The sequence below is a fragment of the Eretmochelys imbricata genome, chromosome 3, assembly GCF_965152235.1.
Source record: "Eretmochelys imbricata isolate rEreImb1 chromosome 3, rEreImb1.hap1, whole genome shotgun sequence".
NCBI classification, from domain to species: Eukaryota; Metazoa; Chordata; order Testudines; family Cheloniidae; genus Eretmochelys; species Eretmochelys imbricata.
This window is the reverse complement of record NC_135574.1, coordinates 180,332,739-180,351,012: the sequence shown is the minus strand read 5'-3', so window position 1 is coordinate 180,351,012 and position 18,274 is coordinate 180,332,739. Positions and strand designations below refer to the sequence as shown.

At 40.6% G+C, this 18,274-nt stretch overlaps 1 protein-coding gene across 23 annotated transcripts in view; it reads right to left on the bottom strand.

Moving 5' to 3' along the window:
• NRXN1 (neurexin 1) overlaps positions 1-17,885 on the bottom strand; it is a 1,233,750-nt gene extending 1,215,865 nt beyond the window's left edge. For all 23 annotated transcript variants that reach the window (XM_077811984.1, XM_077811986.1, XM_077812000.1 and 20 more), the window contains exon 1: positions 17,147-17,885. In XM_077811984.1, the coding sequence (XP_077668110.1) occupies positions 17,147-17,885 (739 nt within the window). The remainder of the gene's footprint in view (positions 1-17,146) is intronic.
• Between the last annotated feature and the right edge of the window lie 389 nt (positions 17,886-18,274).

The following is an 18,274-nucleotide window of genomic DNA, read 5'->3' as shown; positions in this document are numbered from 1 at the left end:
AAATATCCAATTATCAATTTTTTGATGTGATGGAGAACAACAAACCAAATGTTTGTTGCCATTCTAGAATCACATCAGGTTAGTAAATTTGTACCTCACTCCCCATGCAGTATTTTTTATTTCTGTACTTAGAAGGAAAAAATATTTTATGCAGAGTGCTGTTGCGCTGGGGACATACTTTAAGTGACTCTAAGATCAGGTTGCTTCAACTTATACTCCCCTCACTGGCTAGAACAAAAACAAAAACCAAAACAGCTTTCAGAGATATCAAATAGCACTGGAGACAACTGGGATCTGACTATGTCCAGTGCCATTTCCTTCAAATTTAAGGTTTCCTATAGGGAACAGCTCTGCATCTAAAAGAGGTTGGCTGTTTTAAGAATCAGTGTAACAAAGAGGTAGAGAAAAACCCATTACAGCAGTGGTTTTCAAACTTTTTTTCTGGGGACCCAGTTGAAGAAAATTGTTGATGCCTGAGATCCAATGGAGCTGGGGATGAGGGGTTTGGGAGGGGCTCAGGGCTGGGGCAGAGGGTTGGGGTGCAGGGGTGAGGGCTGCAGGGTGGAGCCAAGGATGAGGGGTTTGGGTGCAGGAGGGGGCTCCTGGTTTGGGGGGCTCAGGGCTGGGGCAGGGGATTGGGGTTGGGGAGGGCCTCAGGGCTCTGAGCTGGGGGTGCAGGCTCTGGGGTGGGGCCAGGGATGAGGGGCTTGGGGTGTAGGAAGGGGCTCCAGGTTTGGGGGGACTCAGGGTTGGGGCAAAGGATTGGGGTGCAGGGTTGGGGCACAGGCTTACCTTAGGCGGCTCCCAGTCAGAGGTGCGGCGGGGACGCTAAGGCAGGCTTCCTGCCTGTCCTGGCACCACGGGCAGCGCTGCGCCCTGGAAGTGGCCAGCAGCAGGTCCGGCTCCCAGACAGAGGTGCGCAAGCGGCTCTGCGCGGCTCTCGTCCACAGGCACTGCCCGTCCCCCCATCCCCCCGGCTTCCACTGACCAGCTCCCAGCCAATGGGAGTGCGAAATTGGTGCTCAGGGTGGGGGCAGCCCGGTGGCCCCACCAGCTAGGAGCCAGACCTGCTGCTGGCCACTTCTGGGGCACAGCGTGGTGTCAGAACGGGTAGGAACTAGCCTGTCTTAGATGGCCAGCACCACCAATGGGACTTTTCACCGCCCAGTCGGCGGTGCTGACCAGAGCCACCGCGACCAAGTGCCCTACATTCCATGACCCAGTATTGCAGTCTGAAAACCACTGCATTACAGCAAAGACTTGGATGGACTGTATATCTGTCTATCGATAGATAGATAGATAGATTAGAGATATATGTTAGTGTGGATTTTGTTAAAATTTTGTAGATATTTGAAGTCTCTCATGGTTCATTGCTGTTAAATATTGGCAGCTGTGGTTACTGACCTTTCTGTGAGAAGCTTGAGTGCCCCTGTAATTTTGAGCAGGGACTTGAAATTTGGCAAGGGGTGGCATTTTTGTGGGAGTTGTGCCTTTTGCCATATCCATAGAAATCTGACCAAATTTGGCCAAATAATAAGCATTTGAAAAATCACAGTTCACACATGATAGGTTCAGACTTTCTAGATTTTACAGTTAAATTCCCCAAAGATTCCATCTACACTGGCTCTATTCCAGCTCAGGGCCAAACAGTATTTCCCCTGCAACTGAAGTTGTGGGCTGCTGTGTGCTGTGCTGGGACCGGGCACCAGAACACATACTTGAAGGAAATGGTCAGAAGAGTCTGTACGCACTAGAGATTACCACCCTCAAGAGCCTGAAATGGAACCCAAAATTCCTAAGTCTCACACTTGCTAGTGCATATACAAGATGACAATATACTGCTGCTGTCATTTACTCTGTTAGCTCAAGTGTCAGAGATCTGTGTGGTAGATGTAAAGTTTCCGACCCTGCTGATTATATGTGATTATCAATATGATGCCACATAATGAAATTTCTGGGTTTTTTTCAGTTTGCTTTTGAAAAACCTAGGAAATCACACACAAAACCTACATTAAAATAACATTTTTATGGTTGCAAAATCAAGCACTCATAAATTAGAAAATGCCATAATTAAGGATGCCTTTTCAACCTTAATGTGTTTCACTTGTGCATATTTATTTTGATACCTACATTATTTAATTACATACTTACATACTATTTTCCCACAGAACCCCTGCTTCATTCAGTGCACAGCATAAACTTGATCTGGGCATGAATCAGGAGGCTGTTTTCTGTAGGACCCCTGCCTCATTAGTTTGCAGAAGTTGGAAGATATAGTGAATGAGGAAAGGGATTGCAAGAAGATAAAGGAGGGTCTCATGGTTAAGGCAGTTAAATGTTGCCTTTAAAAACTGGATCTTATTTCTGTCTCTGTAATAGAGTTCCTATGGGATACTAGTCAAGTCACCAAATACATTGCAGAGGTGGCGACTAATTGTGTGTTCCTCATTTTCTTGTTGCCTGACTTGAGACCCTGGAGTCTGAGTTCCAGAACTGCTGAGCACTTATAGCTGCAACTGAAGTCAATGGGAGCTGTGCTTTGAACCTATACAGTGCTATATAATGCTAAATACTCTTAAAAAATAATCAGGTCCTTCATGTCTTGAATTGGGCACCCAAAAATAAGCAGATGCTTTTGACTTTAATCTGCCTGTAACTTAGTTCCCCATCTGTCAAACAGAGATAGTACCACCACCTCACCTTAAAGGGCTGTTTTGGAATTATATTAAATAATATTTGTGTAGCACTCAGATACTGTAGTGGAGAGTGCTATAAAAAAAACCCTCAAGGAAGTGAATAATTCTGACTTCAGAGCAGTGCGTGAATAGTGTGCAGCAAATACACCTGGGGAAACACAATGAATAGAGGAGAAAACAAAATATTGACTCATTAAGTTCATTTTTTCTAAGTGAGCACCATCCATCCTACACTGAATGAAGTAGGGGTCCTGTAGAAAAACTAGTATGTGACCATGTAATTAAAGATTGTATCACAATACTTACGCACAAGAGGGCTCAATTAAGATTGCACAAGCAACCTTAATTATGTTTTTAAACAGAGAGGTTTTTTTTGTTATATATAATTAGTTTTGCAACAGTCAGGTTGTTTATATTTAGAGAGAGAATTTAACTGGCCATATTGGGCTAGGTTTTAAAAACTATGCAGCAAATGGGTATCTGAAAACAGCAAAAGGCACACGAAAATCAGTTCAAATGCACTGGTGAAAAAAACTGACGTGCTTGTTTGAAAGGGCAGGTATTTTAGTGCAGCCTAGTACACATTTGCAGAAGGGCGAGGGCAGGGGTAAAGTATGTGATTCTCTTAGTCATTCTTTTGTAATTTTCAATGGAAAATTTCATTGTCACTTTGTGTTATGCCTGCACAAATACAGGCAAATTAAAGGGTGGAATAAGTAATTATAGATAACATATGTGTGTGAATCAAGCCAGGAAATCTTCTTGCCATTCATTTTTGAGCTACTAACATGCTGCTGTGCATTTGGATGAGAAAGAAAAATCCCCGTACAAGGATCAGAGGGTAATATCACGCAGTAGTAGGCAAAGTTAATCCTATTTGGACTTTGGTTGTTGAGTGCTTTAATAGTTATACAGTTGTAACGCTGTTCTTTATGACCAGAGGTAGCAGGTACAATTTCATCCAATATCTGTGGGCCTAATTCTGATCTCAGACTCATTTTCAACGATTTAGCTCTATTAACTTCAGGGGTATTAATCCTGATTTACATTGATGGGAGAGAAGTATCAGGCACAGTGATTTCTCTCCATTAATTGGCTGGCAAAGGCTGTTGAATATAGCAAACCTTCAAAAGCAAAGAGTTTTAGAACTACTTTATTAATATTGATAATAATACTTAGCATTTCTAAAGCACTTTTCATCTTCAAAGTGCTTCACAAATATTAACTAATTAATCCTCATAACACCCAAGTCCTATTCCTGCATTCCCTGCACAACCCCAAATTTATTTGAAGTCAGTGACAATTTTGGGTGTGCAAGAACTGAAGGACTGGGCCTCTGAGAGATTGGTAAGTGTTACTGTTTCCAGGTGGAGAAATTGGAGTGCAAAGAGGTTGAGAGATGCTCTGAAATGGGGCCTTTAACTGTGTCCTTAGTCTGCCTTCATATGCTCAGGTGTTGCAAACAATGGTAGGCCCAAATCAAAATCCCAGATCAAAACAACTACTATCATGGTAAAATCTCAGAATCATAGTCAAACTTTGCAGCTTGGCTCCATCTCTAATTGCAACATACACAGCAACATATACTGCTTACAGATCTCTTCAGTACTTGGCATATTAGCATGAGTTAAACACAAAGGGACAAATTCTGCCCTTAGGACAGCTAACACACTACTATCAGTGCGTATCAATCACACACATGGAATTTGGCCAATAAGTATGAATTTTAATTCTGAATGTCTTTACTTTTGTGCTTTAGAATTAAAGCTATAACATTATGCTAACCAATTTTAGTGTTTTTTTCTTTTGTTTTGTTTTAATTCAGCAGGATTAGAAAGGAAATAGTATTCAATTCCATTTCCATCTTGTGATTAAAGGTCCATCAAAGTCCACCAATTACAAGGACTTAATGGGAGATTCGGGTCCTTGGTGAATGTCAGTGAAGTTTTGAAGTGTGACTGCATATTGTAGATTTACTCATAATCCTTTGTAAGAGTTTTAATCATGAGCTGTTATTTAATGGATATACAACATGACATTCTTTTTTACAGACTCCAGTACTACCTGAAACCATAGAATGGGAACTAGATGCTGGTATAAGGGTGGATATTTTTAAAAGGCAGATAGACACATGAAGAAAAACCACTGCACAATAACCAATTATTGAACATTTAAAACTTTATTTATGAATGGATTTGTGTTAATGGCATGGTGAAATCTACATTGTGGCCTATAAAATTTTCAATTACTGAAAAAAGTCATTGTTGAGTTACAGCAGTGTGAAAAAGAAACAGACTGGAACAGTATTTTTTTTCTGTATAACTTTGAAACTGATGCAGGGATTCCCTCTTTCATTTTTGAACTCTGCAATGAAAACTGAAATTAAAAAAAACCCCAAACACTGCTTCTGCTCATTGCTTCTCCTAATGGCCTCACTGGCATAGAGGCAGAGAGATAAGCAGGGGGCTACATACCCAACTTTCCTCCATTCCCCTCTCATGACACTCGAGGCCAGCAGGAGTGGGGGAATGGGCAGAGTTTTGGTTCTGCATCCACCCAATGCAGCAATTAGCACACAGGGGTAGTAATCAGCATGGGCCAAGAAAGAAAAGAATTAGTCATGCTCTGTCCCTGGGGCGCTCGTGGGACAGCACAGCTATGTACCACCCCTTAAATAAGACAGGTTGCGTAGTCCTTAATTATTTTTGTCTGTAGTGACATAAGATCTGTTTGTACAGAATTATAATCTTCAGTAAACATTATGAACAAAAGAAAAGAATTATTTTCTGAATCAGGCTGATACCTTATTATGTTCTACATTGTATCTCTGAGAAAATCTGTATATAGCAATTTAATGATACTACAGTATAAGAAGTGCTAGTTTCTCCCTACCTGCAGGAAACCCTATAGGAAACTTAAAATTAGGTGTTCACAAAGCATCATCTCCTTGAGCAACAGAGGAATTTGTGGGTCTGCAGAAGAGGCAGTGGGCATGGCCATCTAAACAGAAATTACATGAGATCTGCAGCTTTCAGGGCATCCAGGTGGAAGCCTAACACCACAGAACTGCTCCCATGATACCCTCCCCAAGCAGCCTCACTGTGTCAGGTGGCACACTGCTATTTGCTTCTAGGTTGTGCCAGTGTCTTAATCATCCTCACCCCTCTCTAGTCCAATGAAGAAAGATGGCAAACTTTAGAGAGCCGATGACAACAGAGTCAGCATTAACACTCTTGAGATTTTCCAGAGCAAATTCCACTGGTTTTCCAGGGAATTATACCATGTAGAGCAGCTTTTCCCTTTTCTGACCTCATCTTCCCAAGCACACCTCCGGACAACCCCAAGTCCCAAATGCATGGTGTTTATGCACAGAGGCATTTGTAGTCTTGAAAGAAGATGCTATATTCCTCCCCACTTTCCCCTCCTCCTCTTGTGCCCATACTTTCCAGGTTAATAACTTAATCTTGCAAACACTTACACAGGTAAAGTTTCATTCATATGCAGAAGTATTCACAGCATTAGGCCCTTAGCTTGTATTAAAGCGGTTTTCATTGTCTCTGCATGATTCAGAAGCTGGGATGATGACTCCTCTCTATGATATAAAATGCTCTTTGAAGTGTGCTACTTATTGTCTTATTTGCATCAATTAGGACTTGATTCTGCCAACTTTATGCATACCGAATCAATGCCTTTACTGTACAAGACTGGAACTGCCCAGGGTAAACCACTACTCAGCAAATACTTACACATGTGTGCTAAGTTTATTTAGGTGAGTATTTTCACTGCAGTCACATGCTTAAAGTTAAGCACATGCATAAGTGTTTGCAGGATCAAGGACTCAGTTTTGAGAGAATTAGAATATTAGTATACAGGACCTTATCTTGTATCCCTGATTCATCTGATTATCTCTACACACATAAATAAAGATTTGCAGGCTATAGCTGATAATAAGTACTTAGGACTTATTTATTTATTTGTAAGATCCCTGAATTGCAAAGCTTATCCCTATTTTTATGGAACATACAGTATGCTTGCCTCGATATACTTTAATTTTTTAAGAATGAAAATATTCAAGGAGATTTCTGCTAAATAAATGTCATTTTTTATAAACACGTAAAATACATAAGACAAACTGCAAGGCAGAGTCAAGATGCACCTGAAATTAAGAAATTATTCTGAAACTTTGGAACTGCTGTATATATCTCCAGTTGCATAGTGTAATGTCAAACACTTCCTTAGTGGCTGTACATGTATTCTTAACTACAGAGAGACTTTAGAAGAATAACAGGAACCTAGCATTTATGCTTTTAAGTAAAATGAGGTCAAAATTAACAGGGTAGTGCTTTTCATAAAATCTCATGCAATGGGCCACAGAGTAAGCACAGGTCTGATTTGGGTTACAGCATAATATAGTTAAGCATAATATAAAAATTCACAATCGATGGTGAGCAACAATGGCCATGTTGCTTCTATTGGATACAAGTCCATATCAAATTAGACCTGTATTATCACCAGTATAAAAATCTCACCTCTGGTAAAGCACCTATTTTCCAGTAAACTACTGAGTCCTTTAAATTTAAAACAAAATTACTCACACAACTTTTCAGTTTATGCAATGGTTTGTAAGCATGATTTTTAAAATAATATTAACATTTTAAAATACTTGAATCTATGAAAAGACCTTCTCTCTATAGAGTTTCCAGATGAATACTACAACTACAATCAGAATCAGCAGTTTACTTATTTTACCCCAGACCTCCTCTTCTTTCGTGTCCCCAGTTGAATATTATGTTCAGAATCAACAGGTTACTGGGTTTGCCATAATTCTAAACATGAGTCAATGGGACTTCAGTTTTACTTTAATGGAAGTTGAGGATTCTCAGCTCCTTGCAGGATTGCACCCTATCTACTATCTACCAGGACTACTGAATTCACTGCTTACTGGAGTCTAACTCAATGGCTCAAGGATCAAGGCATGGCTAAAGTAACACAGGACAATCACAGTGATCTAAAACACTAGTATCTAAACCTCTCTTTATCGTAAAATACCAGCTTATTGCCTTCATACAAGCCAAACTAGATTAACTGAATATGTTTGGTGTAACTCAAGAATGCAAGAATTTCTCTGTATGTTTACTACTGATTGATTGATGGCTCTCTCTCTCCCTCATGGTTAACTGTACAGTAAAATAATACATGAATAGGAAGGATCTAGCTAAATAAAAGTTGTTATTGATAAACAGTAATAGGAGTCCTTGCAACAAAGCCCGTTGCCAACTGTGCCCACATATCTATTCAGGGGACACCATCACAGGGCCTAATAACATCAGCCACACTATCAGAGGCTCGTTCACCTGCACATCCACCAATGTGATATATGCCATCATGTGCCAGCAATGCCCCTCTGCCATGTACATTGGTCAAACTGGACAGTCTCTACGTAAAAGAGTAAATGGACACAAATCAGATGTCAAGAATTATAACATTCATAAATCAGTCAGAGAACACTTCAATTTCTCTGGTCACGTGATTACAGACATGAAAGTCGCTATTTTACAACAAAAAAACTTCAAATCCAGACTCCAACGAGAAACTCCTGAATTGGAATTCATTTGCAAATTGGATACAATTAACTTAGGCTTGAACAGAGACTGGGAGTGGCTTAGTCATTATGCAAGGTAGCCTATTTCCCCTTGTTTTTTCCTCCCCCCCGCCCCCCGCCCCCCAGACGTTCTTGTTAAACCCTGGATTTGTGCTGGAAATGGCCCACCTTGATTATCATACACAATGTAAGAAGAGTGGTCACTTTGGATAAGCTATTACCAGCAGGAGAGAGAGTTTGTGTGTGTGTGGGAAGGGGGTGGTGGTGAGAAAACCTGGATTTGTGCTGGAAATGGCCCACCTTGATTATCATACACATTGTAAGGAGAGTGATCACTTTAGATAAGCTATTGCCAGCAGGAGAGTGGGGTGGGGGCGGTATATTTTTTCATGCTTTGTGTGTATAAAAGATCTTCTACACTTTCCACAGTATGCATCCGATGAAGTGAGCTGTACCTCACGAAAGCTTATGCTCAAATAAATTGGTTAGTCTCTAAGGTGCCACAAGTACTCCTTTTCTTTTTGCGAATACAGACTAACACGGCTGTTACTCTGAAAAAAATTAATAGAGACACTAGAGGTTATTTTTTTTTTAAATTCCAACTGTTAATCAGAAACTAATAAAGGTTCTGATTCTACATTAGGATCCCCTCGCATGGATTCCCTGTGCCAGTGTGGAGACCCACTGAAATCAATGGATCTCTATATGGGTACAGAGCTGCATGCTAGTAGATCCTGGGACAGTATCAGGGTCAAAGAGAATGAAATTTCACCACAAAAAACAAAGGAGCACAGCACAGAGCAGAGGTCGGCAAACTACGTCCCACGGGCCACATCCGGCCCAGCCGCCCGCCCGTCCTGCCTGGCCCCTGAGCTCCTGGCCCGGGAGGCTCGCCCCCGGCCCCTCCCACACTGTCCCCCCTCCCCCGCAGGCACGGCACCACGTGGGCAGCGCTCTGGATGGCGGGGTTGCACGCTCCTGCAGGGCATCGCGGCAGCGTGTCTGGCTCTGGTCGGGCAGCGCGGCTGCCAGATATGCTGCTCTGAGCGGCATGGTGAGGGGGCGGGGAGTGGGGGGAAGGGTTGGATAAGGGGGAGGGGGTCTCGGGGGGCAATCATGGGACAGGGAGCAGTTGGATGGGGCAGAGGTTCGGGAGGGGGTCAGAGGACGGGGAACAGGGGGGTTGGATAGGGCGTGGGAGTCCCGGGGGGCATGTCAGGGGGCGTGGGGGGGTGGATAGGGGTCGGGGCAGTCAGGGGACAGGGGGGGTTGGATAGGGTGTGGGGTCCTGGGGGGCGGTTAGGGACGATCAGGGGATAAGAAGTGGGGTGGGGGATTCTGAGGGGGGCTGTTTGGGGAGACACAGCCTTCCCTACCCGGCCCTCCATACAGTTTTGGAACCTCAATGTGGCCCTCGAGCCAAAAAGTTTGCCTACCCCTGCATAGAGAGTATGCTATAAATGCCACTGGGAGTCTGGGTTCTCCTCTGTGCTCTTAACACTGACTATTAGATCCTCATTGATGCACAGGGCAAGCATAGAGCACAGTAATTTTGGAGAGGGTGGCAGGTGGGGAGTGTAACAGCAGTGAGGAAAACCGGATTGGCCAACTGCGACCTGGGTCTCCCCTGCCTATTAGCTCACATCTAGTATTCCACATATTCCAGCCTACCTAGTGGAAGAGATGCTATGCACAGTAGATGAGCAACATGCTGGATGGTGAGTTTAATACAGATGGTGGGGATGGGGAGCAACTGGAGAGAAAACTGATGAGAGCTGGCTATGTGGAAGGAAAATGTTTCAGGATGTTAGAGTGCACTGCAAACCTTTGATTTCACAGAGGGGGGGTTAACAATATAAGGTCTAATCCTTCAAAGGCTGAAGATCAGACAGAAAATCCCCACTGTTCCTGTGAGGTGGGTAGTTGGGTATCATTAGCCTTATCTTACAGATGGGGAAATTAAAACCAAAGAGTTGATGCAGCTTGCCCAGTACTACACAGCTTGCCCAGTGTACTACACTACACCAAGGCTGGCTCAAAATCTTGTGCTCCGCCCTACTATGCTCATATTAGCTACTGACTTTTTGTGTATGTTGGTTATAATGGGTACACCTGTGGCCAAGAGAATGGTTCGGACATTAATCTGAACTCACAAGAAAGTACTGCTTTCTAGCCTGACAAAACTGAACTTAAACTTCTGCAAGTTTGAATGCTGCACATTGCGATGTTGGTCCAGAAAAGCGCTATCTATGCTCTGAGATCCCATGAATGGAACATAGGGAAGGAATCAGTGGAGAAAGGATCAAACTTGGTGGGAAGAACCAAAACTATTTTATTCAAGGGGTAATATTAAAACTTAGCTTCCAGTTCAGTGTAATAAATAAACAAATAGCATCTAAGTGTTTTAAGAAAAAAAAAAAAGATATTCTGGAGTCTGTCTGGCAGTTTTTTCTTTATTATGGTGGCACTGGCAGCAACAGAAAAGTTATGGGTCTGTCACATTTCTAGCATAAACCCCATTTCTGAAAGGCTTATAACTCAGTCATCTTAATTAGCCCTCACCTTCAGTTTTGCACACAAATTCTCAGTGTACCCTTCACAATCCAGTAAAATCAAATTTCATAAATCAGCTTATACAATTTTCACTTAGAATGTAGCAGAAGAAAGAAAATGCTTTTCTACACCCTGGAATGTTTTTGTGTGTTCCTAGTAAATAACAGCTCACTTTTTAAAAGACAACATATTCAAAGTTTACAGGGCCCTGATCCAACTGCCATTGTAGTCCGTTCAGATACTCCCATTGATTTCAATGGTCGCTGGATCAGGACCTTTATTTTAAAGTTATTACCAGGCACTTTTGTTATATATACAAAAATAAGCTAAAAGACCTAAATGTACCAAATACTAAAGTTAGCCTTTAATGACATCACAACAGCTATTTTTAATCAGCAGTTGTTACATATGTTGACAATTAACTAATCTATTATATAACTGGGGACTTCTGAATAACCAGCCTAATAAAACCACTAGGATTGAAATTTCTTGCCATATTCTTCTAGAACCTTACTTCTCCATAGGTTTGCAATATGGACTCTCGAGTGAAATATCACATGCACTGCCCCACAATATAAAAAATATTGATTTTGAGGTACTAAGATTCATGCTATACAGTAAGGGGTCCTTTTTGAAGAATTACAATGCACAATTAGCAATGTGCAACAAGCAACCCTCTTACAAGAAGATATAAAACAGCCTGTCAGTTTCTCGTAACCAATGACACAATATTTGAATTGCTGTGATGTTACATGAGGAACACACTGAAATCAATATCTTACTATATAAAATCCTGGCAAACAAACTAATGCATCAAATTGCATTTACAAAAACATGCAAAATCATAGCTTAAAATGGTATCATAATAGATCTATTTACATACTACTGAGTGCAAAGGATCCACTGTTTTCAATTCTAATTAAAACGGCTTGTGAGACTATTTTCCTAAATGTTTATTTTGTAAAAATGTTTTTATTGTAATTACAAAAAGGAAACTATTTTAAAACATTAAAAGGTGTTGATTTAAAGTAAATTCCAAGCTTCCTATAAAGCTATCCTTAACTCAGTCAGCTGTGAATCTCTATAGCACATGCTGCACTCATCTCACATGCAGAACACCCTGGTAGCCATTGACAGTGATGGGGATTCCACAGGCGGAACAAGTACAGATAATGTAACAGAGATGCATACTGAAGATAAGGGATCTGAAGGAGGAAGGAGGAAAATTTTGCCCATGCTAAATGTTATAGTCATATGCTGTGTTTTTCAGAGACCACAATATTACCTAAGAGTTCAATGAGGATGCAACGAAGGTGTCTATGATTCCCTCCAATGTAAAACTGAGGGCTCTCAAAAGACTATGGAACAGCTTTGCAGGCAAACATGCACCTTGCAAAGGTTATTAATACTGACATGTTTTTCATATTATGCTCAAAAGCAAGGCATGACAGGAGTGAAATTAGAACATGAGGGATTTCAGATGGGGACTTGGAATAGTAAATTACTTTAAAAACAGGGCCAGTATGGAGAAGCAAATATAAACACAGACTGGTAAAATATTTATTTTACCACCGAAACAAAAATATCTAAAGGCTGGCTAGTTTGAGCCATATGGGCTTGAATCACTGAAAAATCACCTCCATAGATGACAATCCACAGCTGGAATCAACTGCTGAAGATTTAATCATGAGGAGTCCCTTCCTATGAATGGCTACATGGTTATTCCTTATTCTTTCCCTTAACAGAAAACCAAGAGGACAGTCAAAATTAAAAACGAATGAATATTAACAGAAAATAATTTTTAATACAAAGGATAATTATGTTTGGAACTCACCACATCAGGATATGACTGAGACAAAAGCATTAGCAATATTCAAAAAAAGAAGACATATATATGAAGATCACACTAGTAATTAAATAACTAAAAAAGTATGAGGGTATAAACATTTTCTGGGGTGACCAGGAAATTTCTGCCAATGCAAAGTATTTAGGTGTATTATGTGTTTGTTTTATTTCATCCTTCTTCAGTAGCATCTGGCATAGGCTACTGTCAGAGACAGAATACTGAACTAAATGATACATTGGACTGTTCTGGCTTTGCATATATATTTAAATAAAATTCCTGTTTTGCTAGAATAATTCAATATTTTAAAAAGTTTTCTTATTTCTAGGTTATGAATTTCCAAAATAAGGAGCAAAATAGGAAAGAGGGATGAAAGTTCTTGAACATAAATTCTCTTTCCTCTGTAGCTGTCCAGGATCCTAATTCACTTTACCAAAAATCAGATTTTAAAGACCAGTCTTTCTGATGAATAGTTTTCCCCATCCCAGAACTAAAATGCACCATTTTTTCTTGATGCAAACCTGCATACTGTTAGTATTGAATAGAATCACTATAATAATTTTTACCCTGAGTCATATCCCTCAGATAAACTTTTTATACTAACTTTTCACATTGCTCTTTGTGTCAAGTCACTTCCATGATGTAAAATAAAATTTCCCTTGCCTATTTCAATAGCAAATTACATCCCAAACTAATATTTTTGGTGTTATGAATATGAAATGCAATAAGAGCAAAAATTAATGTCAAGTACACTTATGGTACTACTGACTCCATGTTTTCATTTTGGAAGCTTTGCAGTATTTGGGGACATGATGAAGTGCTCCACAATAGTATTTTTTTTTTTTGAGTGTAGAGCCATAAATATTACTAATCATGATAAGGCAATATAAGAAAGCTAATCCATATTGAAAATATCCATAAACATGTGGAATAATATGCCACAAAGTTTCTAAAGCTATAACTGAGGGTTACAGATAATATTGGGCCAACTTTAAAAAGTATGGAGGATTGGGTCAGTTCAGATAAATGTCTGGAAGTTTGAATGCCTTTCTAACCTTTGGGCCCAATGCCATCTATACTTAGGCAAAATGCCTGTCCTTTTGTTCTTACTTGGCCCAAAACTCTTACTGACTGAGGTCTTGAGTCTGTAACCTTGACTCCCATGAGTAATCTTTACTCAAGCAAGTAATTCAATTGACTCCAGTGTATCTAATTTTCCTCTCACTTACAAACTGTTGTAACTCAATTGACTTAAATGAAGCTACTCCTGAACTACACCAGCAAGAGATAGAGGAGTCAAACCCAAAGGGAATACTTATTTGACTAAAGATTTCTCACACAAATAAGGCTTTGTGAAATTTGGTACTTATATGGGAGTTTTGCCTCAGTAAAGGCTAAGAAATGGGATTTACAAAAGTGCCTAATACCCAGATCTTCAAAGGTATTTAGGCACTTAACTCCCAATGGACCTATTCAAAGTCAGTTTTTTTCTTAAAGTTCTTAAACCTCATAAGTGCTATTGAAAATCCCATCCTAAGGACTGCAGGGATGGTATCATCTCAATTATCAAGACCTCTCAAATCTGCAAAATAGCAGTGGAAATTTCGAAAGAGCTATGTTACTATTGTTTTCCTATGGCCTAGAAATATCTCACTGTATTTTAGAACTCTGGCCTGAGCCAGAATACAAAGGTGCAGAGGTATACAAAATAACAAATAATGAAAAATAAATTTACTGAACTTTTTTCCTCTTCAGGAAAAAAATGCAACTGGACCTGTTTGGTTCCAGTTTCAGATAAAAGAGTAAGGCCGAAAGAGATGAGAAGAGGGTGTACTATCCCTAGTCAAAAAAACATGAAAACGTAGAACCGAAGTAAAGATATCCATCTAGATTACTCCATTCCAAGTACCAATTCTGCATTCCTAGATTACCCCTTTGGGAAACTCACATGCACAAGAAATGCCAGATCTGACCCTTAATAAAGTTATTGGGTAATAGAATAAGTTATTGCTATAATTGCCATGATCATAAAGAATGTAAAGATCAATAGCAGGGATTTGAATGCACAGTGGTATCACCTTCTCCCTCTTCATTTTCTGTGCCATCTAATTTCTCATAAGAAAAACAAGGTAATTACATAGTAGTTCAAATCTTTGAAAGTGGATACAAACAGCCACTATTTCCTTCCTCAAAAGCTGACAGGTTTGCTTCTGAATGGTTAATTAACAAATAAAAATGATACGCCCACTCCTGTCCCACTGATGTAAATGAGACTTTGGCCCTTTATTTCAATGGAAGCAGGATTAGGTTCTATATAATTATTCAGTACTGAGCACATATGTATTATGCTAAAATTATATTTCTTCTGAGTATTTTATAAGGCTTCTTAGAGATTACAAAACATAATGTGTAAAATACTAGCCCCTCTGAAGTCAATGGCAGAACTCCCATTGACCTCAGTGGGGCCACGATTTCACCCAAATGTTGGGCTTCAAAATGTTATTTACTACATAGTTTCCCTATTATATGTGTTAATCAGACATTTTGCAATATATATTGTTTCTTATTTGTTTCTAATATTAATAGAGTAATATGGTTTGCCTTTAAAAATACCTGCCATCATTTCATTTTACTTCCCTAACTTAAAGAAGAGATTTTTCACTTTCTGTTGATTCTACATGTAATTGTTTTATCTATATTAATGTTTCAATAAACTGCTTTGAGGTGTTAAGAGCAATGTGTGCCCAAATAATTCGTTTTTATAGAGTATTCTCATCTATTAATCTTACAACAATCTGTAATTGCCATTGTTGCAGTAACCAAACTGTAATACTTGATCATTTTCTCCATGATTTATACCAGGACCTAACTTACAGAAACAAGGAAATCTCAATATTTCACACATGCCTAGTGGTATCTGGTACCACATACACAAAAAATATGAACATTATTTAGATCAGTATAGAAGACGTTCTCATCCTACAGTGTCTTGAACTATGTGCGAGTGATGGTTCAAGTTTGTTACACTGTGAAACTATCCTTTATTGTTCTTTCATTGTAATGATATTTACAAATGTAAAAAGACTTGAATTTTTTTCCCAAACAAATGGCAGAACGGAGATAAATAGCTGACAAAGTAAACAGGATGCAGAATGACTGTATATATAAGGACAGAAGGTGTTACATAATAAAGATCACCCACAAATAACGTTTTCTTCTTTTCTATGGTAAGTTAAATTTGATAAAAATGATAAAGGCAGATTACTCAACCATAAATCTCATTCAGCTGCTCAATGACCACCTTCATTTGGCATACATCATGCCTATTTTACCTTCCTTTTATGTTTTTACATTCTAATTTTGATATGAAGTTTTATTATTTCCTTTAATATATTCTGTCATTTTTCATAGTTCTCATTCACATACCCCTAAATTCTGTTCTAGATACACACACACACATTTTCTGTCATTTTACACAGCTGCAAAGTAGTTGCATGTGAACTAGCAAAATTAAGAATAATGTATTGTTAAAAAGCTCCAGATATGTTTGCAAAATAAACGTTGACTTTGCTTCAAAATCCCCAATAATAATGGACACTGAAGATGAGTCTCATTTCCTAAGTGATTTATTTGTAAGCAAGAAACCAGGGAACATCTCCTTTTCTTAGCTCTCTTACTGGTTATAAATATTCAATTATTTCCGAGCTGTGGGGTAAATATTTTCCACTTCCCTTGTTACCCTCTGTCTATGTGACTGGCATTAGACTTGCTAAACATATTACAATAATGTGCATTCGCCTTGGTGTGAAACTATAAGCCCCTTGTTTAACTTTCTTCATCAGTTAAGGAATTTCACAAATAAATCACTAGTTTACTTCAAGCATGTAGCAGATGCCAATATCAATAAATATACCAGTATGGAGGATGAATAAATTCAGGCCTCTCCTACCCCCAACAAAAAATAAACCCAGATAATTTCTCCACTCTACCCACCAAAAATCAAATAAGGTCCCTACCCAAGTATAATTCTACATTACACACTTCTTAAGAGTAAACGCTGATTGCCCTTTCCCCCACCATGAATACCGCATATTACTCCCTCCCACACCACAAATAACCACTAGGTCATCATCAACAGGAACAACCCTAGTTTACCATGAAGGAGAACCCCAGATTACACCCTGGCTCAAAAAGAATCCCAGATTACACTTTCCTCTCTCCCAATTTTGGAGAAAATAATTGCACCATATTCTGTTACGGAAACACTTGGAGGATGGTTGAGGGAGGACTGAGACATAACAGAGGGGTCAGGGATGAGGTGGGGAGGGAGAAAGTACAGATCAGAGGGAGAGAGATTCACTTTTATGGAGGAAACACCATGCAGTCTTTATTTGCTACCCTTCCCCTCCATTAAGGGAGCGGTTGGTAGGTCAAGCTAAAGTGAAGTCTTACCTTCACTGCAGTCCTTTCCCCGAAAGCCAGTTTGAGAGCAGTCGCAGACAGCCTGGTCATTGAGCACCGAGCAGATGCCACCGTTGAGGCAAACATCATCCCTGGCGCACAGGCGGCTCTGCTCATCATCCAGCCGCACCTCCTGACTCTCCACAGGTGAGGCCTGTGTATAGTTGACCCTGACATCAGTTATCCAGCCCTTGAAGGGCTCCCGGTCCTTCACCGAGGACAGCGTCAGTTTCAGGGTTGCTGAGCGCAGCTCGGGTGGGAGCCCACCCAAGAAGAGGCCACTGAAGACAGTCATGTCACGCCGTTTGGACTTCACTTCCACCCACTTTGCCTCAGTCTGGTCAATGAGCAGTGTTGTGTTCTTAAAATGGCGGCGGATGACGACAGTGTGCCAGAGGTTGTCATTGACAGATGTGTCAGTCAGCAGAGTGGCAGGCTCAGCACAGAAGATAGAGAAGCTGAGCTGAAGCCTCCCCCCTTGGGTCAAGATCAGCTCCAGGAAGTCACAGAACCCCTCATCGTCAAAATAGAGGACCAACCCACTGGAGCTGCGTGTCTTCATATTGAAGCTCATTTCACTCTCGCAGCAGGCATTCCACTTGGGAAAGCGGGTCCATTGGCCTTCAGCCCCTGGGAACTCCAGACCACTGCCAAGCTCAGCCCAGCAGCCCAGCAGCAGGGCCAGCCACAGCAGGAGACAGCCCCCACGCTTGAGGAGCACAGCCCCCATGCTTCGTGGGGTTGGGCAGGGGAGAGGGGGGCGTGGAGGGGGGAGAAGTGGTGGGGGGGCTGGAGCAGACAGGGTAAAATCTTTCCAGTCACTCTCAGACTGGACAGTTGATTCACTCTTATTTCCCCTTTACACTGTGATTATTATAAATGCCTCCCTGGTATGAGAGGCTCAGGTTGTGAGTGCCCAAGATGCACGTGTGAACTGGGATCCCCTGGAAGGAATGACCCACGTGTTGCGTGGTCAATCTGGCTGAACTGCAAGAGATCTTCAGCAAAAAAGAAGGCACCAATAGGCTTACTCACTGATGAACTTGGTTTCTCAAGAGGTATCTAGGGATGTATGAGTCAGCAGAAATTTTACCAAAAATTTACCCACATTACCAACTT